We start from the raw sequence: 23,395 nt of genomic DNA on the forward strand, positions 1-23,395 counted from the left end.
CTAACAAAAATCTATCAGTCTCGGTCTTCAAATTTTCAATTGACCCCCAGCTGCAACAGCTTTTTTTTTGGGGGGTGGGGGGAAGAACATCTGGAACTTGTGTTCTAAACCAATCCGACTGATGGGATGACAGTCTCCCCCGTCTGCTCGCTGTAAGGATTGTACATGAATTGAGTTCAGTGGTGGGGGGGGTTTCAAAGCAGCTCGTAGTGAGCGAGAGCCTACAGCACACAACTGTCCCGAAATTCACAATCTCACTCTGAGAGGCTGGCTGGTGTGGGAAATGGAACAAATGTCACACTGACACAGTAAGGGCTGCTCATCAGGTTGGGGATGGGCCACATCCTACTGCCCGTCTCCACCCCTGCCTCAGCTCATCTGCTGCTGAAACCCTCATCCATGCCTTTGTTACCTCTAGACTCGACTATTCCATTGCCCTCCTGGCCAGCCTCCCACCTTTCACCCTCTGTAAACTTGAGCTCATCCAAAACTCTGCTGCCCGTATCCTAACTCGCACCAAGTCCCGTTCACCCATCACCCCTGTGCGCTCGCTGACCTACATTGACTCCTGGTCCGGCAATGCCTCGATTTTAAAATTCCCGTCCTTGTTTTCAAATCCCTCCATGGCCTCGCCCCTCCCTATCCCTGTAACCTCCTCCAGCCCTACAACCCTCCGAGATCTCCGCATTCTTTTGTGTGAACACGGGTGTAAGTAGCACTGGTACAGATGCAATTTTGGAACAGCTGAACTTTCCAGTGATTTTAAAGCTAGCTGCAAGCACTCAAGTGCAGCCTACAGCTATTCTCCTCTGGGATCGAACTGCACAATGCATAGCTTATGACATGGTGCTTACATTTGGCCGACAGATCAGTTTCAAATGGAATCCCTTTTGCCCCTAAGGAATTATAGCTAGTGTAACAAGCTGAAGCAGGCCCAGGACCCTTAGACACGCAGACCTGAGCTTAATGGTTGAAACAAGTGTGGTTTATACACTCATTGCAATTGTGTCTTCTCACTCTCAGTTCCTTCCTCTCCCCCACTGAAAACTATTTCTCTGCTTTTTATCCTTACTTTAATCAGGAGTCGTTCCTGATTAAAGGCAATTAAGGTCAACGATTTCTTAAGCTATCGTCATTCTGACATTTTATACCACTTCTTAAAGCTGTACCCCTATCGCGGACACAGAGCTCTCAAAAGCCTATGGCTCACATATCATCGCTCTCTCACTCTGTTGCACGAGATAGATGGATAAATAGCAGATGATGTGTTCATTTCCCAGTACAATGAGACTGGCTTATATCTATGCTAACTCAACATTTCAGCACAAGCTCGGAGGGAATTTTTTTCAACATTGTTTACCCAAATGTAAATTTCATAGCTACAATAGGCGGTCAGAAATTCTGGGACAAAACTCGTTAAGCCTTTATTAGATTCAGTTGAAAGACGACTACTGGAGCTACGAAACTGACATTACGAAAAGGAAAAAAAAAGCATGGACATGTAAAATCAATATAAACTGGTGGATCTCTCGTGGCATTGCTCACAGGTGGGCAAGAGTCCACTTGTGATGTTTAGCTGCTGAGAGGGTACTGTGTTTAATTGGCCTGTCTTTTGAGGCCACTTCTTATTTCCTTTGGGAAAGTGGTCCAAATAGGCAAGTGAAAGTAATTGTCGTGGTTTGTAAACTTCCGAGGACACTTAGAGGGCAATTGTCCCTGCTTATAAAGTTCTAGCTCCAATTGAAAATTTCTAAGCTGAGATTGATAGGTTTTTGTTAGGCAAAGGCATTAAGGGTTACGGAACCAAGGCGGGCAGATGGAGTTAAGATACAGATCAGCCATGATCTAATTGAATGGTGGAACAGGCTCGAGGGCCTGAATGGCCTATTCATGTTCATATGTTCCTATGTAAGTCAGAGGAACTCAGCATGAAACAACTGGCTATTTTTTTTGAAGGATTGTTTTGAATCTCTATCGAAGTGTGATCATCTGGAGTGTGATTCTATGCAAGATGTATTTTATAGATTATGGCCAAATAAAGGATGTGCATTTTGTTCTGATTGCCTTCTCCTTACCCAATGTCCACATTTGCACACTTCCAGCTGGAAAGCAATTAGAAGTGGAAGCAATTTTCCCTCCACACTCAGAGATCCCCGGGTCAATTTTAGCACCGGCACTACCACTCCAGTTGAGATCAACTAACTCAGCACAGACCAGAGATTGAACCTGGAACACTCCTGGTATGATGTCTCAATTAATTACTGGATAAGCTTTTTGAGCCATTGGAAAAAATGCCTTTCTACAACATTATCTACATATTATTAAAAATATTTTGCAGGGTGTGAACTTCCTTTCCACAAACTTTGCTTCGTGTTATGATTTTTGATCACACTTTTGTGTCAATAATTACATTGTACATTAACATTTCCCATTCAATTTTGCGATGTAAACTGTCACAATGTAGTTCCAGGCTCTGGCCATTAGGTGGCTCCATGGAGCCGGGTTCTGTCATCTCTCTCCCAACCCCTTCATGATCTTGTATATGAAACAAAACCATATATTCATCATCTGACTATGGCAACACCAGAAGCAATTTACTAGTATTTGATAAGAACATTTTGAAAAAAATTGTCGGTGGCTTTGGCTTCCAACCAGATCGGTACCCAAAATTGTAAATAGCAAAATAAAAAAGAATATTAAGTTGTGTTGGCAAGGCAAAGAAATATAGGAACAGGAGTAGGCCATTCAGCCTCAAGCCTGTTCCACCATTTAATTAGATCATGGCTGATCTGTATCTTAACTCCTTTTACCCGCCTTGGTTCCATATCCCTTAAAGCCCTTACCTAACAAAACCTATCAATATCAGTTTTGAAATTTTCAATTGACCCCCAGCTTTTTGGGGGATAGAATTCCAGGTTTTTACTATCCTTTGTGTGCAGAAGTGCCTCCTGACATCACCCCTGAATGGCCCAGCTCTAATTTTAAAATTATGCCCCCCTGTTCTGGATTCCCTCACCAGAGGAAATAGTTTCTCTCCATCCACCCTACCAACTTCCCTCATTATTTTAAACATCTCAATTAGATTACCTCTTAATCTTCTATACTCAAGGGAATACAAGCCTAGCCTACGCAACCTGGACAGTTTGGACAGTTACATGGGTAAGATGGGTATAGAGGGATATGGGCCAAGTGCAGGCAATTGGGACTATCTTAGTGGTATAAACTGGGCGACATGGACATGTTGGGCCGAAGGGCCTGTTTCCATGTTGTAACTTCTATGATTCTAACCTGTGAATTCGGGCTGTCGACTCACTACAAACCCATTTTGTGCTACTGGCAAAGACCAATTTCACCTCCAAAAATGTTTACAAATAACTTGCTACTAATCCAGCGGAAAGTCATACCTTTACATTCAGAGGTCCACGGCAGGTGAGGGTGTAGCCACCAATTTCTTTGAGTAGTTTGGAAGAACTGGAACTGCACTGTATTTTTAATGCTAAAAAGGGAGTGTGCAACAAATAAAATTCATGAAGTGAATAGTCATATTTCAATATGTATAATCTAATACAGGAATCATGATAAATAGAATTAAAACAATGCATGAGCACACATTTTCCTCCATCACGTCGCACTGTCTGCGTCAAACTTTTCTGCTACGCTTAATTATTGGCAAATTTATTCTAGGTTGGTTGACGCACCTGCAAATTTCTTCCGTCAATTTAAAACAAAATAACGCCAGGTAATTGGAATGTGCGGAGACTCCCCCACCCCACCAAAAGAAAATGCTTTATTAACATAGGAGTTAGAACATCTGTAACCTATGATTTAAATAATAATCTTAGCATGCATACTTAACAAAAAGAAAGCGAGATATTTCCTGGTTTCTGACCAGCAGCATCATGAGGATGATTCCAGAGCGGAGAGGTTATACCTACCAGGAAAGATTAAACAGGCTGGGGCGCCTTTCTCTTGAGAAGGGAGGTCTGAGGGGTGAGCTGATAGAGGTTTTTAAAATTATGAAGGGGTTTGATAGGGAAGACATAGAGAAGATGTTTCCACTTGTGGGGGAGTTCAAAACTAGGGGTCTTAAATATAAGATAGTCACTAATAAATCCAATAGGGAATTCAGGAGAAACTTCTTTACCCAGAGAGTGGTTAGAATGTGGAACTCACTAGCACAAGGCATTTAAGGGGAAGCTAGATAAACACTTGAGGGAGAAAGGAATAGAAGGATATGCTGATAGGGTTAGATGAAGAGGGGTGGGATGTGGCTTGTGTGGAGCATAAATGCCGGCATGGACCAGTTGGGCCGAACGGCATGTTTCTGTGCTGTTAATTTTATGTCAGAGCAATTAATCTCTGATTGACCTCGCCTTGCACAGTTCCCTTGCTGAACAATTAAACTCTGATTGACCTCGCCTTGCACAGTTCCCTTGCTGAACAATTAATCTCTGATTGACCTCGCCTTGCACAGTTCCCTTGCTGAACAATTAATCTCTGATTGACCTCGCCTTGCACAGTTCCCTTGCTGAACAATTAATCTCTGATTGACCTCGCCTTGCACAGTTCCCTTGCTGAACAATTAATCTCTGATTGACCTCGCCTTGCACAGTTCCCTTGCTGAACAATTAATCTCTGATTGACCTCGCCTTGCACAGTTCCCTTGCTGAACAATTAAACTCTGATTGACTATCCAATTAGTCTCACTCCCCTGCCCTTTCCCCACAGCCCTGCAAATTTTTCCTTTTCAAGTATTTATCCAATTCCTTTTTGAAAGTTACTATTGAATCTGCTTCCACCACCCTTTCAGGCAGCGCATTCCAGATCGTAACAACTCGCTGTGTAAAAAAAAATTCTCCTCATCTCCCCCTAGCTTTTTTGCCAATTATCTTAAATCTGTGTCCTCTGGTTACTGACCCTCCTACCATTAAAAACAGTTTCTCCCTATCTACTCTTATCAAAATCCTTCGCAATTTTGAAATATTAATGCTGCTATATTTAATTTATTTGTAAAATGCACATTTCCTTGGAAGCAGCAGGTCTGACAAGGAAACCATCAGAGAATTCGAGCCTCGAGTAAATAAAGGCAATGGTTTAAAGTCAGTGGGGGGGGAGAGAGGTGAGGCAATGCACTGAAGATAGAAAAAGGCAGCCTTGGTGATCAAACACCTGAGGAAAAAGAACCTAAGCTCCAGATTAAGCAATGCCCCAAGGATCTGCACTACCAGACATAGTCCAAGATGGCAATCGGGGAGGTTGATGGAGTTAGGAGGAGAGGCCTCCAGGACAAGACAGGAATCAAGAAAAGATGGCTTCAGATTTGCCGACATTGAGTTGGAGGAAATTTTGATCCATCCGAGAGTTGATGTTGAGCAGGCAGTTAGAGAGTCGAGACGTAGCCTTGGTATCAATCGAGCAGGTAGAGAGGTAAAGTGGAGTGTTATCAGTATACTGCAGAACCTGATTCCCTTCTTCCGGATAATATCACCAAGCATATAGGTGATGAATCATAGAATCATAGACTCTTACAGCACAAAAGGAGGCCATTCGGCCCGTCGTGCCTCTGGCAACTTTTTGAAAGAGCCGTCCAATTTTGTCCCACACCCCAGTTTTTCCCCCCATAACCCTGCAAATTAATCCTCTTCAAGTACATGGCGGCTCACCACCACCTTCTCAAGGGCAATTAGGGATGGGCAATAAATGCCGGCCTCGCCAGCGACGCCCACATCCCATGAACGAATAAATTTAAAAAAAATGTCCAATTGCCTTTTGAACGTTCCCATGGAATCTGCTTCCCCCACCCTTTTAGGTAGTGCGTTCCAGATCTTAACAACCCTCTGTGTGAAAAAATTTCTCCTCATTTCCCCTCTAGTTCTTTTGCCAATTATTTTAAATCTATGACCTCTGGTTACTGACCCACTTGCCAAAGGAAACAGTTTCTTCCTACTTGCTCTATCAAAACCCCTCATAATTTTGAATACCCTTAACCTTCTCTGCTCCAAGGAGAACAATCCCAGCTTCTCCAATCTCTCCACCGAAGTCACCCATCCCTGGTATCATCCTGGTAAACCTCCTCTGCACCCTCTCCAAGGCCTTGACATCCTTCCTAAAGTGTGGTGCCCAGAATTGTACCCAATACTCCAGCTGAGGCCTAACCAGTGATTTGTAAAGGTTCAGCATGACTTCCTTGTTTTTGTGTTCAAAGTGCCTATTTACAAAGCCAAGTATCCCAGACACTATTGGGATAATATATGGGAAGTATCCCATACGAAGGAGGGGATCAAGGAGGGAGCTCTGAGGTACAGCAGTGGAGAAGGGAGACGTGTAGGGGCTGATTTTCATCCCCTCAGGTGGGTGGGAATGGGATGGTAGTCCCCTGTTCCTGCTGATGTCTGGCCCTTCGCAATTTAGGACCGAGCAGCGCTCCTGCCCGAAGTAAGTGGGAGCCGACTTAATACACACAAATCGGGGTCTTATGACATACATAGGACCCCCGCTGCAGTTTTGTGCTTCCACTGGGGGGGAGTGGGTGTTGATCAAGCCCCACTCAGCGGAACTGTATGTCGAGTGACTTAACCGGCAGTCCTTAAAGGACTGGTCTAAAAGCGTTGCAGGAAAGTTGCTGTAACGAATCCAGCAACTGATCCCAGAAAGATGGTCATGCCCACTACCCCTCCCCTGCTATCACCTTCCCCACCCCCACCGTGTTCTTGCCGGCTTGGCTCCATTGGAGGAGCCGCTAGATTCCCATCCCTCCCGTGATTGACGAGCTGCCTGCCCACACTGGAAATGTGCGGGCAACTTGCCCATCAAATGAGGCCCGACCATGAAAACCGTTTGGACCTCTAGCAGGTGACATCAGATGGGCGTCCCCGTTGCGAAGTTCTGATGTCGGCCTACAATGAAAATCAGCCCTGTAATGTCAGCTATGGGACAAGAAAGAAAGACTTGCATTTATATAGCGCCTTTCACAACCCCAGGATGTCCCAAAGAGCTTTATAGCCAATGACGTACTATATTGCAGTGTAGTCACTGATATAATGTAGGGAATACAGCAGCCAATTTGCTCAAAGCAGGATCCCACAAACAGCAATGTGATAATGACCACATCATCTGTTTTAGTGATGTTGGTTGAGGGATAAATGTTGGCCAGGACATCAGGGAGAACTCCCCTGTTCTTCTTTGAAATAGTGCCGTGGGATCTTTTACATCTACTTAAGAGGGCAGATAGGGCCTTGGTTTTAATATCACATCTGAAAGACAGCACCTCCAACAGTGCAGCACTCCCTCAGTACTGCTGTGGAGTATCAGCTTGGATTTTGTGCTCAAGTCCCTGGAGTGGCTCAGAGGCAAGAGTGCTACCCACTGAGCCACAGCCGAGGAGGGGCAAAACACCATCGTCACAATCACAGTCACAGAGGATGTCATTAATGACTTTAACTTTACATAGAATTACAAAGAATCTACTGCATAGAAACAGGCCATGCGGCCCAACTGCTCCATGCTGGCATTTATGCTCCACGCGGGCCTCCTCCCAACTCTTTTTCATCTAACCCTATCGGCATATCCTACAGATATAGCTGGAGCGATCTCTGTGTTATGGTGGAAACTGGGAGCAGTTTCATGTCTTACAGATGCGCGAGTGTAGTTGTGAGGTAGCAACTTATGCTGACTTTGCAGAGAAAGAGAAGAGTTGAGAAAGTGATAATGGACACAGAGCCTTGCTGTCCAGAAACACACACAGGGAAATTGGGGGAACGTCTCACCTGCTCCCATTGTGAATGGAAAATTGTGGGGAGACCCCCGGCCCCCTCCTTCACCCCCCCCCCCCCCCCTCTCCCTGCATGTGCCTTACTTACCCTTCCTGTCGCAGATCCCCACTGTGTACTCAGAGGGATAATTGAATTTCCACAGGCTATGAGCAGAAATTAATTCATACCCCAGACTATTGATTGTACAATATCAGACAGGTCGGTTCCATTTAAATGGACAAGGTTCTTTTTAGTGTTATTGTTCCCAACCAGGATCCAAGGGCAGTAATGTTCGAGAAACACCTTGAGGTTGCTCTCCACCAATTTAGTTGGCAGAAAGAAATTATAATACGACAGTAACTTATTTCCATCCACTGGAAAATCACCAGATTTTCCATTAACCATCGTGGCATCAAAACATATGAGTTTCCACTTTGGGCGCCATTGGGAAATTGTGCCCAAAATGTGCTCGATATTGCATTGGTTCGGTTGCAGTTCAAGTTTCCGCTAAAATCTATTTGTTTAATGATAAACGTCAAATCTTCCATGACCCAGCGCAATCAGGCAGCGTAATAGAACGGAATCGTTTCTCTTTTTCCCATTAAAAGGTATTCCTTGATGTATTTAAGAGTGGTAACCTGGTGCAGTTTTATTAATACAGCTGGAAATGGGTTTATCAGCAAAAATAAGCATTTTTAATAAGGGTGTCCCGTCCTCCACCTGTGAGCAACCTGGTTTAAAATCACTGAAAATGACTTAAAAAAAAACTATACTGAAACATTCACTAGTTTCACTGGTGTACACTAGTCAGTTTCTTAGTAAATTAAATAATTTTTGATAGGAGAAACCTTTTAAAACCTGCCTGTGCTCCTAAGAGAGTGAGCGGAATTTGAAGACCCTTCCCGAACCAGCACAATTGGCGGAAACTCGTGATTTCCACCTGGGGGGGGGGCGCGGGGCCAGTTTTGTGGGCGGGGCCTGATCTGGGTGAATTGAATCTTGAACCAGCGTAAAAGATCGCGGAAAACACCAGCGTAAGTTGTTTTGGGGGTAACTCACTTATGTTTAAAATCCCCCCGATCTTTTGTGCTGGTTCAGCCGATTCCACCCGGAACGGGTTGATATAACTAACAGAAACTCGACCCTGCGATCAATACAAATCTCGTCAATATAAAAGCCATCAGGGAAGACTTCATCTGTTTGCTATTTGAAACAAAGAAAATACAAGTTCTTTCTTTCTTATCTCTATATGGAAGCTTCAACCTGTTACTAACCAAGTATTTACCTATCCTTTTTTTTTGGAAGAATAAAATTTGAAGATGTCCATACATTTGGGTCTTGCCCTTCTAATGACCATGAAATTAAAACAAAGTAAATCTTCCCCTGTCGTGTCTAACCAGTGACCTGATCTGTGTAGCTGTCGCGTGTTAATCTAATCTGCATGCTAGTCTCCAGTGAACAAATCCTTGCTAATCACGATTTCAAGGAAAGCATCGCACACTCCTCTACGAACCCAGCATACGCTGGCCAGGCATCATCTTGTCAGATCCAGCACCAAGAAAGCACATGCACAACAGCAGCGTTGCCGAAATTCATTCCATGGCAGGTACACAAGATAAATGTAAATGCTGCATTCTTCATCCAGTAACAGGAGATTTCACTGATTGGCTTGGATATGACTTGAACCTCAGCATTAAAAGGTTATTATACTCCGAGCTGAGACGGCCCTATTCATCAGCTGCCTGAATCCCAGAGGCTCAGCCAGTACACTGAGGGTACCACAGCGCTAATCTGACAGCAATTAAAAGCTAACCTCACCAAGCCCTTACTCTGCCTATTGCAGATTCCTACTGAGGGACTTTTGGCTTTCCACAGGCTAAGAGCAAGAATTAATTCAAAGCCCAGGCTAATGACGTACAATATCTGACAGGTCAGCTCCAAATAAATGGAATGGTGTCTTTTTGTGTTTTTGTATCCAATCGGAATCTAAGGGTCGTATATGTGAATTTCAGGGTTTACTACCTCAGTGAATGGTTACAATTCCAATTACACCTCTGGATGAAATAGCCACTAGAACGGTAAGACGCAAATATATGAACATCTTCAAATTTTGCCAGTGACACCCATATCCTGAGAATGAATAAAAAACAGCATTAAAGGTTCCTGGAATGAATATGGAGATAAGAAAGAAAGAAGTTGTATTCATAGAACGTCTTTCAAGTCCTTAATTGACTGTCGCATTTGCTTACATAACAACAGTGACTGCACTTCAAAAGTAATTCATCGCCTAGGAAGCACTTTGGGATGCGAAACATGCTATATAAATGCAAATTCTTTCTTTCACTCACAGTCAACTAATTTATTTTGAATTTACTGTTGTTTTGTACCCAAACACACAGCTAAATTACACACAGCAAGATCCCACAAAATGCAAATAAGATAAATTAGCAGTTCATTTGATTTGGTGGTATTGGGTAAGGGATGAATATTTGGCCAACGGACGGGGAGAATTCCCTTCTCTTCTAAGTCTTCGATCTTTTCATAACTATAGGATGCTATTAAAATAAGAAAAAAAATCACGATTCAATGGCAATTTGCTGTATGTCAGCTGGCCCACAAAAATAAAAGCACACTTTCTCATTGATTGGCTAAATATTCTGCTGTTGGCTGTACTGCCAATTCCTTATGGAAGAAAAACAAATATTACAACATCGGTGACTATCCCTACTTAGTATGTAAATATATATAAATGATTCACTAGTTTATCTACCTTCACTTGTTGACTCCATCCTTGACGCAGTGTTCACAGTATCCCCAAATAAGCAGTATCGAGGCATTTTGGTTCCAACCACACCAGCCACAACGGGACCTGTCAACGTTAAGATAAGGGAAAATAAAGTACATTTATACCTTCACACAGCCGGCTCACAAAGGCTCATTTGGTCAAAGCAATGACCCGTGCGGATCAGAGGGTATCAGCTTGGACGTTTGGTCTGTGCGGAGTTGGCTGATCTCAGCCAGGGAGCGCCACAACTGCCTTTAACCAACTGGGGTAAGAAGAGGAACACAATCAGCAAAAGTTCCTACTTCTGACCACTCACCGGGGTACACTGCTGGAAATTGCGTGTGGATATTGGGTGAGAACTACAAGAACTTGCATTCATATAGCGCCTTTAACATCGTGAAATGTCCCAAAGCGCTTCACAGGAGCGTAATCAGGCAAAATTTGACACCGAGCCATCGATATTAGAAGGGGTGACTAACAGCTTGGTCAAAGAGGTAGATTTTAAGGAGCGTCTTAAAGGAGGAGAGAGAGGTAGAGAGGCGGGGAGGTTCAGGGGAGGGAATTCCAGAACTTAGGGCCTAGGCAGCTGAAGGCATGGCCGCCAATGGTGGAGTAAAGGAATTGGGGGATGGACAAGAGGCCAGAGTTGGAGGAACGCAGAGTCGGGGATCAGGATTGACTGCAGTGGCCCCTGACAGTTGAGTAGCCTGCCAACACTTACGATCTGGGCTCGCACGTGAAGAATGCTCACTTGGGGTGAGCAGCCACAGGACAACCTGAGAGACTGTACCCCAGCTGGAGGTAACATCTTCAGGAAGGCAGAGGGAGAGGGGAGAACACGGGAAACTAAATAACAGTTGATAGTGCCATTGGACTACTAGCAGTTGGGCAACTTTTAATTCAGCCATTAATTATTGAGTATCTGAAAAACTAAAATGATTTACCCGAGTGAATGCCTGCTCTGATTTTCAACTTGGTGTCTGGCTTGTGTGGGATTATGAATGAACAGCAGACAGCAACTAAATCCAATGCCATGCTTGCAATCTCACCGGCATGCTTTATGCCATTTTCTTTGGGTATCCCGGAAACAACCATATCTGTGGGGAGAAGAAGGAGACAAGTATTAACAGAATGGACGGCACTCTCCGATTTTGATTGATTTCCTTTCTTCTACCTTTTTCCGGGTTTTTTTTTGTTTAATCTCACCTGGAATACCTGCAGCTGAGAAGACGGGAGCAGATCTTATAACACGTGGACAACAACAACTTGCATTTATATATCGCCTTTATCGTAGTAAAACATCCCAAGGCGCTTCACAGGAGCGATTATCAAACAAAATTTGGCACCGAGCCACATAAGGGGATATTAGGACAGGTGACCAAAAGCTTGGTCAAAGAGGTAGGTTTATAAGGAGTCACTTAAAGGAGGAGAGAGAGGTGGAGAGGAGAGGTTTAGGGAGTGAATTCCAGAGCTTAGGGCCTAGGCAGCTGAAGGCACGGCCGCCAGTGGTGGAGCAGAAGAAATAGCGGTATCCACTGGAGTCCAGAATTGGAGGAGCACAGAGTTCACAGAGGGTTGAGATTCATCACTCAACCGACCTCACCATAAAGAGATGGTTATTTATCTCGTCTGCTGTTTGCAGGATCTTGCTGTGCGCAAATTAGCTGCTGCGTTTGCCTACGTTACAACAGGCATTGCACTTCAAAAGCAAATTGGATTTAAAGCACTTTGAGATGTCCTGCGGATTAACAAGGTGCCAAGTAAATGCACGTTCTTTTGCTTTCAATTGTGACCTTTGGACCTGAAGCGCCCACTTGTGGTACAAAAAATAAAAATAATTAAAAGTGGAAAACTCTTGTCTGTTGCATAGGCTGCAAGGTATTAATCGATTCTCCAGTCACATTTCTCTGCTTTCCCCTTCTCAATTAATCTGTACTTTTTCTATCCGGCTGTGTGATTTCAGGTTTGTTTTCTGTCGGCTTGAGGTGAAGGTGTAGTTCTCAACGCCACAAGTGTTTTTCATACCTCCATCGCGTAATGGAGTCCTCATTGTTCTCCTTTAGAGGGGAGATTTGATAGAGGTATTCAAAATCATGAAGGGTTTTGATAGAGTAAATAAGGAGAAACTGTTTCCAGTGGCAGAAGGGTCGGTAACCAGAGGACACAGATTTAAGGTGATCGGCAAAAGAACCAGAGGCGACATGAAGAAACATTTTTTTTACACAGCGAGTTGTAATGATCAGGAATACACTGCCTGAAAGGGTGGTGGAAGCAGATTCATTGGTAACTCTCAAAAGGGAATTGGATAAATACTTGAAGGGTAAAAATTTACAGGGCTATGGGGAAAGAGCAGGGGAATGGGATTAATTGGATAGCTCTTTCAAAGAGCCAGCACAGGCACGATGGGCCTTCTGTGCTGTCTCATTATATGATTCTATGATGGAGACCAAAAGAAAGAAAGAGACAGAAATGGAGGTAGGATTGATTGTCAGTAGTAGTAGCCTTGAAAATCCGCTGGGGTCAAGCCCCACTGTTTGCCCAGCCAAAGTTCGTGGGGTCAGGGGGGGTCTTTCTGGAGCAGGCCTTTGTTGATGCGTAGGTGCATCCCCATCAGAGACCCTGGAAATGTTGGTGTTGCTGGTTAGCCATGGGGAGTGGGGAATGTTCAGTGTCATCCCCATACCATTAGAGCAATCTACCTACCTCCATAGCCCCCTTACATAGGAGGTCATTTCAAACTTCCCCCTGCCCTAGATCTGGCCCCCCTCCCCAGATTCCACTGGTTTTGGACACCTGTGCCTGGTGAGACCAGGTGTACTTGCACCGACGCGATGCTGGGTACCGACTGAGGGCTTAGGATGGGATCTCCCTGCCCAAGCTCCAAACACCCTGCAACGCCTCACATAGACGGCCTTGAAGGGGCAGACAGAGGCTCCGCCTCTACCCCCCGCAACCCACCCACAAGGCCATCCCAGAAACTCATGCCTGAATGCTGTGTCCCGACCCAGTGCAGTTGAGAATCTACCGTACGGCTCGCAGGATTTTGGGACCAGTGCGTTAAATCGATAGGCTCCGCAGCCCTTCCCGCAACACACATGTGACCGAAACACATCACAGAATCGTAGAATCTTACAGCTCAGAAGGAGGCTGTTCAGCCCGAAATGCCTGTGCTGGCTCTTTGAAAGAGCTGTCCAATTTAGTTCCACACCCCAGCTTTTTCCCCCTTAACCCTGCAAATTAGTCCCCTTCGAGAACATGTCCAATTGCCTTTTGAAAGTTCCTATGGAATCTGCTTCCCCCACCGTTTCAGGTAGCGCGTTCCAGATCTTAACAACCCTCTGTGTGAAAAAATTTCTCCTCATTTCCCCTCTAGTTCTTTTGCCAATTATTTTACATCCATGACATCTGGTTACTGACCCATTTGCCAGAGGAAATAGTTTCTCCCTACTTGCTCTATCAAAACTCCTCATTATTTTGAATAACTCTTTTGAATCTCCCCTTAACCTTCTCTGCTCTAAGGAGAACAATCCCAGCTTCTCCAGTCTCTCCACATAACTGAAGTCCCTCAACCCTGGTATCATCCTGGTAAACCTCTCCAAAGGCCTTGACATCCTTCTTAAATGTTAATTCTATCCATGTGATTGATATCAATTAGTGTTAATTGTATTCAGGTGGTGGGTATCAATTGGGAACTCTCTTGTATCCATTTATAAGAGCTGATCTGGGGTGTGGTGTGGGTGTAATGTGGAGCTCTGTGAATAAAGGCTTGGAAGCAACTGAAGACTAAGCTCTAGGCTCTAGTATTCTATCCTTCACCATCTTGCTATCCAATTTGTGACTCTAAAGTGTGCCCAGAATTGTACTCACTACTTCAGCTAAAGCCTAACCAATGAGTTGCAACGGTTTAGCATGGTTTCCTTGTTTTTGTATTCAATGCCCTTATTTACAAAACCAAGTATCCCATCCGCTTTCTTAACCACCTTATCAACTTGCCCTGCCACCTTGTGAATATGCACCCCAATCAAATGTGACCAGCCACTTAATACTGTGGCTACAAGAGCAGGTCAGAGGCTGGGTATTCTGCGACGAGTGACTCGCCTCCTGACTCCCCAATGCCTGTCCACCATCTACAAGGCACAAGTCAGGAGTGTGATGGAATACTCTCCACTTGCCTGGATGAGTGCAGCTCCAACAACACTCAAGAAGCTCGACACCATCCAGGACAAAGCAGCCCGCTTGATTGGCACCCCATCCACTACCCTAAACATTCACTCTCTTCACCACCGGTGCACCATGGCTGCAGTGTGTACCATCCACAGGATGCACTGCAGCAACTCGCCAAAGCTTCTTCGACAGCACCTCCCAAATCTGCGACCTCTACCACCTAGAAGGACAAAGGCAGCAGGCACATGGGAAAACCACCACCTGCACATTCCCCTCCAAGTTACACCCCATCCTGACTTGGAAATATATCGCCATTCCTTCATCGTCGCTGGGTTAAAATCCTGGAACTCCTACCTAACAGCACTGTGGGAGAACCTTCACCACATGGACTGCAGTGGTTCAAGAAGGCGGCTCACCACCACCTTCTCAAGGGGCAATTAGGATGGGCAATAAATGCTGGTCTTGCCAGTGACACTCACATCCCATTAACGAATTTTTAAAAAACATTTGAGATTCAACCTCCACCTGAATTTGGGCAAATATCAGTCTGGGGCCGTTCTTTGAGAATTAACACAAACTACCCCTCCCCGTAGGAACATAAGCACATAAGAAATAGGAGCAGGAGTAGGCCATACGGCCCCTCGAGCCTGCTCTGCCATTCAATCAGATCATGGCTAATCTTCGACCTCAACTCTACTTTTCCGCCCGATCCCCATTTCCCTTAACTCCCTTAGTGTCCAAAAATCTATCGATCTCAGTTTTGAATATACTCAACGACTGAGCATCCACAGCCCTCTGGGGTACAGAATTCCAAAGATTCACAACCCTCTAAGTGAAGAAATTTTTCCTCATCTCAGTCCTAAATGTCCGACCCCTTATCCTGTGACTATGCTCCCTAGTTGTAGACTCTCCAGCCGAGGGAAACAACCTCTCAGCATCTACCCTGTCAAGTCCTCTCAGAATCTTGTATATTTCAATGAGATCACCTCTCATTCTGCTAAACTCCAGACAGTATAGGCCCATTCTACTTAATCTCTCCTCGTAGGCCAACCCTATCATCCCAGGAATCAATCTAGGAAAAGTCAGTATGCGGTGCTTTCACTGCATTAAATGAGGAAAAGACAAGTTGATGCTGTCCGAATGTGAACTCTATGGGGGGTAATTTTAACTTTGGGTGTTGGTGTAAAATGGGTGATATATCGAATTGGCCACCTGTTATACACCACACTTGATTTTCCCTTTTGTTAACTCCCAGAGACCTGAGCACAAAATCTAGGCTGACAGTCCAGTGCAGTACCGAGGGAGTGCTGCACTGTCAGAGATGCCGTCTTTCGGACGAGATGCTAAACCATCTGCCCTCTCAGGTGGACGTAAAAGATCCCACGGCACTATTTTGAAGAAGAGCAGGGGAGTTCTCCCCGTTATCCCTCAACCAACATCACTAAAACAGATTACCTGGTCAATATCACGTTACTGTTTGTGGGATCTTGCTGTGCTCAAATTGACTGCCGCCTTTCCTCCATTACAACAGTGACTACACTCTAAAAGTACTTCATTGGCTATAAAGCGCTTTGGGATGTTCTGAGGTTGTGAAAGGTGCTATGTAAATGCAAGTTCTTTCTTTTGATGGAAAGGAAAATCCGGTGTGATGTATAATGGGTGGCCAATTCGATATATCGCCCATTTTACACCAACACCCAAAGTTAAAATTACCCCCCATAAGTGATAGGTTCATGTGATTTCAGCAGCCCGACAAAACAATGCAGCAGCAAGAACGACACTTTAATGTGTTTTACATTTGTTTTACTCACTTCGGTGGACTTAAAGCTAAACCATAGATATACAGCTGGGAAATCACTCAATATATTTAAAACATTCAACATATCTTCAAAACGATTGAAAAAAAAAGCCCTTTAGCATATTTATCTTTTCGCAAAGAAACCCTCAAATTTTATCCATATTAAAAGAACTAAAGGTCAACCCGCATTTCCATTAAAAAATAGCTGCAGCTTTAATTTTCCTTTGTGTATTGATGGTGACCAAATGTTTTTTTGGTTTGGATACAGTAAGGACGTTTGTCGATTACTGACATAGAACTTTTAATGTTGCCCTGACACTTTGATTGTTCCCTTCACATCTGACAGGCAACACAGAGCCCCACAAAGGCCCAGAAAATGTCCACATTAACATGTAGCAGCGCGAACAGCCATAACTGGTCGACAGAAATCATTTTTTGTTGTGGCCGTAATAACACTGTAATAAACACTTGTAACATTGTTAGCCTGAAATAGCTAGAATTCTTACATCTTGTCACTGTGTTCTTTGTGAACCAAAATGTAATATGCATGAAATTGGTTTCATATTATACAGTCACTCTAATAACGACAAGTGGTGTCACATAGGTTAACCATTCCATTTGAGAGCTGTCTTTATGCTTTTCAGCGGGGGTTTATAATGCAAATCTGTCACTCAAAGAATGAAGACTTATTTAAAAACATCTCTCCTGGCTCAAAGCCACCAGGCTATAGGCCAAAAACAACAGTCAGTTGAGTCTTAGACCAGCATAAGAGAAGAATCTAGTCCCTGTCGCAGGAATCTGTGCTCTGTCCATTGTCCTTACCAGCCATATAACACACACAGTGTTCCCAGAATCCTGCTACATGGAAGAAGTTTGAAAAAACAGATTGGGGGAGGTAAATTCATTCTGAGAGACACTGTAGTGCTCCCAGACCCCGCTCTCACTTTGAGCACAGCTCTCCTCTGGGAGTGCGGAATTGGTGATTTGGAGCTTCTTAGCACTGCTTGCCTTGTTGGTGGATAGATCCTAGACCAAAAACACCAAAAATCTGGAGCAACACGGAATATTTGCAAGCTGAACAGGAACATGGATTCGAACTTGGTGACCCTCCCCACCAAAATTTAACGGACCCTTTTAAGGGGACGGAAGTGTGACTTCAACCCACTGCTTTGCCCTGCTGTTGTCTCTGTCTCAAGTAGAGGAGGAAAGGGAACATTGACATACTGAGGGCAGGCAGCCCGCACCAGAAATGCAACAGAGGCACGCACCCTGGTGAAGGGGAGCAACTCAGAGTCGCACACTGACGCTCTGAAAGGGGAATCCGAGGCCCTTATGAGCAAAAAAAAAATAACTTTATCTCCCTCAGGGAAGATCTGGGCAGCAAGCTTAAGGCATTTGATCGTTCCGGGATCGATTACCGTTGATTTCTTCAATGTGGCGGTCTTCAGGAGACCCAGAAGGAATCCATGCCTGCTCTCAGCCGGTCTGAGTTCTGCTGGGTCTAATACAGGGCAATGGAATTCATAGCGTAGCCCGGGAAACAACTCGGATGTGCCCCCATCTTCAGTGTGGGGTGGGAGGAGGCTCGTGTGGAGCATAAACACTGGCATGGACCTGTTGGGCTGAATGGCCTGTTTCCGTGCTGTATAGTCTATGTCATTCTACGCAGGACGTACAGCAAGTGGGCTTAAGATGCATCTGCGCCTCAGGTATGCAATTCCCCTTCAGATGCTATGGGATTTGCCCACATTTCTGCCTACAGAGGCCCACCGGCTATATGTAGCTCAGGATACTCAATGGCATGCACCTAAACAGAGCACAAAGATAGAAGAATTGGAGGGCATCGCCCTGTCGTAAGATACTTGCCTCAGGAATTAACCCTAAAGCCTTCAATCACATTCTGAAATATGCTTTTAGCTCTTTTAAAGAGAAGTTCATTGACTCAACATTAAGTGCTTTTCCTGGGAGGCTGCTCCACACATTTATTTTATTCATTCATGGGATGTGGGCGTCGCTGGCGAGGCCAGCATTTATTGCCCATCCCTAATTGCCCTTGAGAAGGTGGTGGTGAGCCTCCTTCTTGAACCGCCGCAGTCCGTGTGGTGAAGGTTCTCCCACAGTGCTGTTAGGTGGGGAGTTCCAGGATTTTGACCCAGCGACGATGAAGAAACGGCGATATATTTCCAAGTCGGGATGGGGTGTGACTTGGAGGGGAACATACAGGTGGTGTTGATCCCATGTACCTCTTGCCCTTGTCCTTCTAGGTGATAGAGGTCACGGGTTTGGGAGGTGCTGTTGAAGAAGCCTTGGTGAGTTGCTGCAGTGCATCCTGTGGATGGTACACACTGCAGCCACTGTGCGCCGGTGGTGAAGGGAGTGAATGTTTAGGGTGGTGGATGGGGTGCCAATCAAGCAGGCTGCTTTGTCCTGGATGGTGTCGAGCTTCTTGAGTGTTGTTGGAGCTGCACTCATCCAGGCAAGTGGAGAGTATTCCATCACACTCCTGACTTGTGCCTTGTAGATGGTGGAAAGGCTTTGGGGAGTCAGGAGGTGAGTCACTCACTGCAGAATACCCAGCCTCTGACCTGCTCTTGTAGCCACAGTATTTATGTGGCTGGTCCAGTTAAGTTTCTGGTCAATGGTGACCCCCAGGATGTTGATGGTGGTGGATTCAGCGATGGTAATGCCATTGAATGTCATGGGGAGGTGGTTAGACTCTCTCTTGTTGGAGATGGTCATTGCCTGGCACTTGTCTGGCGCGAATGTTACTTGCCACTTATGAGCCCAAGCCTGGATGTTGTCCGGGTCTTCCTGCATGCGGGCTTGGACTGCTTCATTATCTGAGGGGTTGTGAATGGGACTGAACGCTGTGCAATCATCAGCGAACATCCCCATTTCTGTCCTTATGATGGAGGGAAGGTCATTGATGAAGCAGCTGAAGATGGTTGGGCCTAGGACACTGCCCTGAGGAACTGCTGCAGCAATATCCTGGGGCTGAGATGATTGGCCTCCAACAACCACTACCATCTTCCTTTGTGCTGGGTATGACTCCAGCCACTGGAGAGTTTTCCCCCTGCTAAGCAGCATAAATAATAATAATATTTAGTCTTGCAGGTAAGTCACATACATGTGGAAATGGTTGGAGTGCAGATTGCCTCACAAGCGGACTGGTGTTCCATTGAACTCAGGTTAACAAAATGAAGGGACGGTGAAAGCTCCATTAAGCACATGTCTATTATCCACAATCCCAATTATCTGCCAGATTTCTCACAGGGCAAAGCATGACATTGGGCCCGATATTACCATGGCGGCGGGGGGTCGATTGGGCGCGTGGGTAACGCGTCTGGTGAAATCAGTCTGCCCCGAACGCAATCGCAGGCTGATTGGATCCACTTACCTCTTGTTCCGGGTTCCCCGCTGCTGATCTGTGCGTCGGGCAGGCTGCGCATGCGCAGTAAGGTCTGTCAGCTGGAGGAGCTCTATTTAAAGGGGCAGTCCTCCACTGACAGATGCTGCAAGAAATAGGAAAAATTACAGCATGGAGCAGCCCAGGGGGAAGGCTGCTCCCAGGATTAATGATGCCTCACTCCAGGTATCATTGGATGGGGTGAGGAGGAGGGGGAGGACAGAGATCATCCCCCCGGCGGGCAGGAGGAAGTGGCCTGCCTCTGCCACCAAGAAGGCCTGGCTCGAGGTGGCAGAGGAGGTCACCTGCACCACCAACATATCGCCCACCTGCATACAGTGCAGGAGGCGCTGCAATGACCTAAGTAGGTCAGCCAAAGTGAGTACACTTACTCATTCCCCTACACTCCGTCTGCCACATCACCGCCCCCACCCCACATCTCCTTCTGCACTGCCAACACTACTCTGTCACATCACCCCTCACATCCACTCAAACCTCATCCTCATCTTACCTGCACTTACTCACCTCGCCAGTACTCATCCCGCCACTACCACTCAACCCAATCCTCATACAATCTCATGGCTCTATCTCATACTCACCCTCTCATGCATCTCTTTCACAGTCAGCCTCACTCAACCTGCCACTACCTGTGCTGCAGCCACAGGGCATGCATCACATATGTGCAGTAGGAAGCGTAAGGCAAACGTGTCGTGAGCATGAAGGGGATGCACAAGGGCGTTTGAGGGTTTGTCATGGTTTTTACTTATATTTAATTTCTGACCAACTCACATCACATATTATATTGGCACCACTACTGCCACGTCTTTGCGAATCTTGTCTGGTTTGTGCAATAATGTCCTTTCCTGATGATCACTAAGAAGACCCACAACTGATGCCACCCATTGTGTCACTGCAGAGTGGGTGTAGGTGTATTTGCAGGGCTTTTTTGTGCAGACGACTGAGAGACGTCGGCGATGTCCCTGGTGGCACCCTGGAAGGATGCGGAGGAGAAGTTGTTGAGGGCAGTGGTGACTTTGACAGTGACAGGTAAGAAGATGGTGCTCGGGCCAGCCGGGAGCAGCTCGGCATGAAGGAGGCTGCAGATGTCCATGACTACATGTCGAGTGACTCTGAGCCTCCGTGTGCACTGCTGCTCAGAGAGGTCCAGGAAGCTGAGCCTCGGTCTGTGGACCCTGTGGCGAGGGTAGTGCCCTCTGCGATGCATCTCTCTCTGCGGTTGCCCTCCCTCCTGCTGTGCAGGTGGATGTGTCACAGCATTGTGTTGTGGAGCTCCACGTGTCAGAGGTGGACGGCGTGGCCGGCGAGGCTGGTGATGCTGTTCGCCCTCCGAGGAGGTCATGACTGCAGCTACGGCGGCCCCCATCTGGAAGATGTACATCTGAGGGGGTCCGCAAGGTAGGTACATGTGTCTGGACACTGGGGTAAGTGTGCAAGTTTGTGAATTTGATTGTTAGGAGGAGGGTGGTGGAGGCCAAACTTTGTCCAAAGTGACAGAGTGGCCTCCTGCAATGAGTGAGGGTCTCCACCCCCACCTGTCAAATGGACCTTTGCAGCTGCCACAGGCTGATGGCTGTAACACATCCATTTGAACTGGGAGTGTTTCCCCCAGTACGGGAAACAGTCCCAGTTGTTTGTAAAATCCCACCCCTCCTAAAATATCACGTTAATCAGGTCTCTAAACGACCTGAAATACCTAAATAAATACCCTAAGTGGCACCCCACCGGCTTTAATTGCCGGCGGGAGTCCCACATGCGGGGGCTGCGTGCGCATGTCAGCGCGTCAGTGGGGAACCTGGAAATGGGGCGGGTTGGAGCCGGGCTCCGGACCTGCCCCGGGAATCCCCGAATTTCGTAGCCCCCCCGCCAGGAATGATGTTCTGGGACCTGCTGTATGATCCCTGTTCTGATGATCAGTCTGTGCTGTACTGGGACCTTCTGTATGATCCCTGTTCTGATGATCAGTCTGTGATGTACTGGGACCTGCTGTATGATCCCTGTTCTGATGATCAGTGTGTGATGTACTGGGACCTTCTGTATGATCCCTGTTCTGATGATCAGTCTGTGATGTACTGGGACCTGCTGTATGATCCCTGTTCTGATGATCAGTCTGTGATGTACTGGGACCTGCTGTATGATCCCTGTTCTGATGATCAGTGTGTGATGTACTGGGACCTTCTGTATGATCCCTGTTCTGATGATCAGTCTGTGATGTACTGGGACCTTCTGTATGATCCCTGTTGTGATGTTCACTCTGTGCTGTACTGGGACCTGCTGTATGATCCCTGTTCTGATGATCAGTCTGTGATCTACTGGGACCTGCTGTATGATCCCTGTTCTGATGATCAGTCTGTGATGTACTGGGACCTGCTGTATGATCCCTGTTCTGATGATCAGTGTGTGATGTACTGGGACCTTCTGTATGATCCCTGTTCTGATGATCAGTGTGTGATGTACTGGGACCTTCTGTATGATCCCTGTTCTGATGATCAGTCTGTGATGTACTGGGACCTTCTGTATGATCCCTGTTCTGATGATCAGTCTGTGATGTACTGGGACCTGCTGTATGATCCCTGTTCTGATGATCAGTCTGTGATGTACTGGGACCTTCTGTATGATCCCTGTTCTGATGATCAGTCTGTGATGTACTGGGACCTTCTGTATGATCCCTGTTCTGATGATCAGTCTGTGATGTACTGGGACCTGCTGTATGATCCCTGTTCTGATGATCAGTGTGTGATGTACTGGGACCTTCTGTATGATCCCTGTTCTGATGATCAGTCTGTGATGTACTGGGACCTTCTGTATGATCCCTGTTGTGATGTTCAGTCTGTGATCTACTGGGACCTGCTGTATGATCCCTGTTCTGATGATCAGTCTGTGATGTACTGGGACCTGCTGTATGATCCCTGTTCTGATGATCAGTCTGTGATGTACTGGGACCTTCTGTATGATCCCTGTTGTGATGTTCAGTGTGTGATGTACTGGGACCTTCTGTATGATCCCTGTTCTGATGATCAGTCTGTGATCTACTGGGACCTGCTGTATGATCCCTGTTCTGATGATCAGTCTGTGATGTACTGGGACCTTCTGTATGATCCCTGTTCTGATGTTCAGTCTGTGATGTACTGGGACCTGCTGTATGATCCCTGTTCTGATGATCAGTGTGTGATGTACTGGGACCTTCTGTATGATCCCTGTTCTGATGATCAGTCTGTGATGTACTGGGACCTGCTGTATGATCCCTGTTCTGATGTTCAGTCTGTGATGTACTGGGACCTGCTGTATGATCCCTGTTCTGATGATCAGTGTGTGATCTACTGGGACCTGCTGTATGATCCCTGTTCTGATGATCAGTCTGTGATCTACTGGGACCTGCTGTATGATCCCTGTTCTGATGATCAGTGTGTGATGTACTGGGACCTTCTGTATGATCCCTGTTCTGATGATCAGTGTGTGATGTACTGGGACCT

At 46.0% G+C, this 23,395-nt stretch overlaps 1 protein-coding gene across 1 annotated transcript in view; it reads right to left on the bottom strand.

Moving 5' to 3' along the window:
* LOC137325594 (atrial natriuretic peptide receptor 2-like) overlaps window positions 1-23,395 on the bottom strand; it is an 81,231-nt gene that overhangs the window by 720 nt on the left and 57,116 nt on the right. The window contains exons 21-23 of the mRNA XM_067990860.1: window positions 11,481-11,633; window positions 10,522-10,620; window positions 3,405-3,496 (exon numbers count right to left, since the gene is read on the bottom strand). Of these exons, the coding sequence (XP_067846961.1) occupies window positions 3,405-3,496; window positions 10,522-10,620; window positions 11,481-11,633 (344 nt within the window). The remainder of the gene's footprint in view (window positions 1-3,404; window positions 3,497-10,521; window positions 10,621-11,480; window positions 11,634-23,395) is intronic.

This window comes from Heptranchias perlo, chromosome 9 (genome assembly GCF_035084215.1).
Source record: "Heptranchias perlo isolate sHepPer1 chromosome 9, sHepPer1.hap1, whole genome shotgun sequence".
In the NCBI taxonomy this organism is placed as follows: domain Eukaryota; kingdom Metazoa; phylum Chordata; class Chondrichthyes; order Hexanchiformes; family Hexanchidae; genus Heptranchias; species Heptranchias perlo.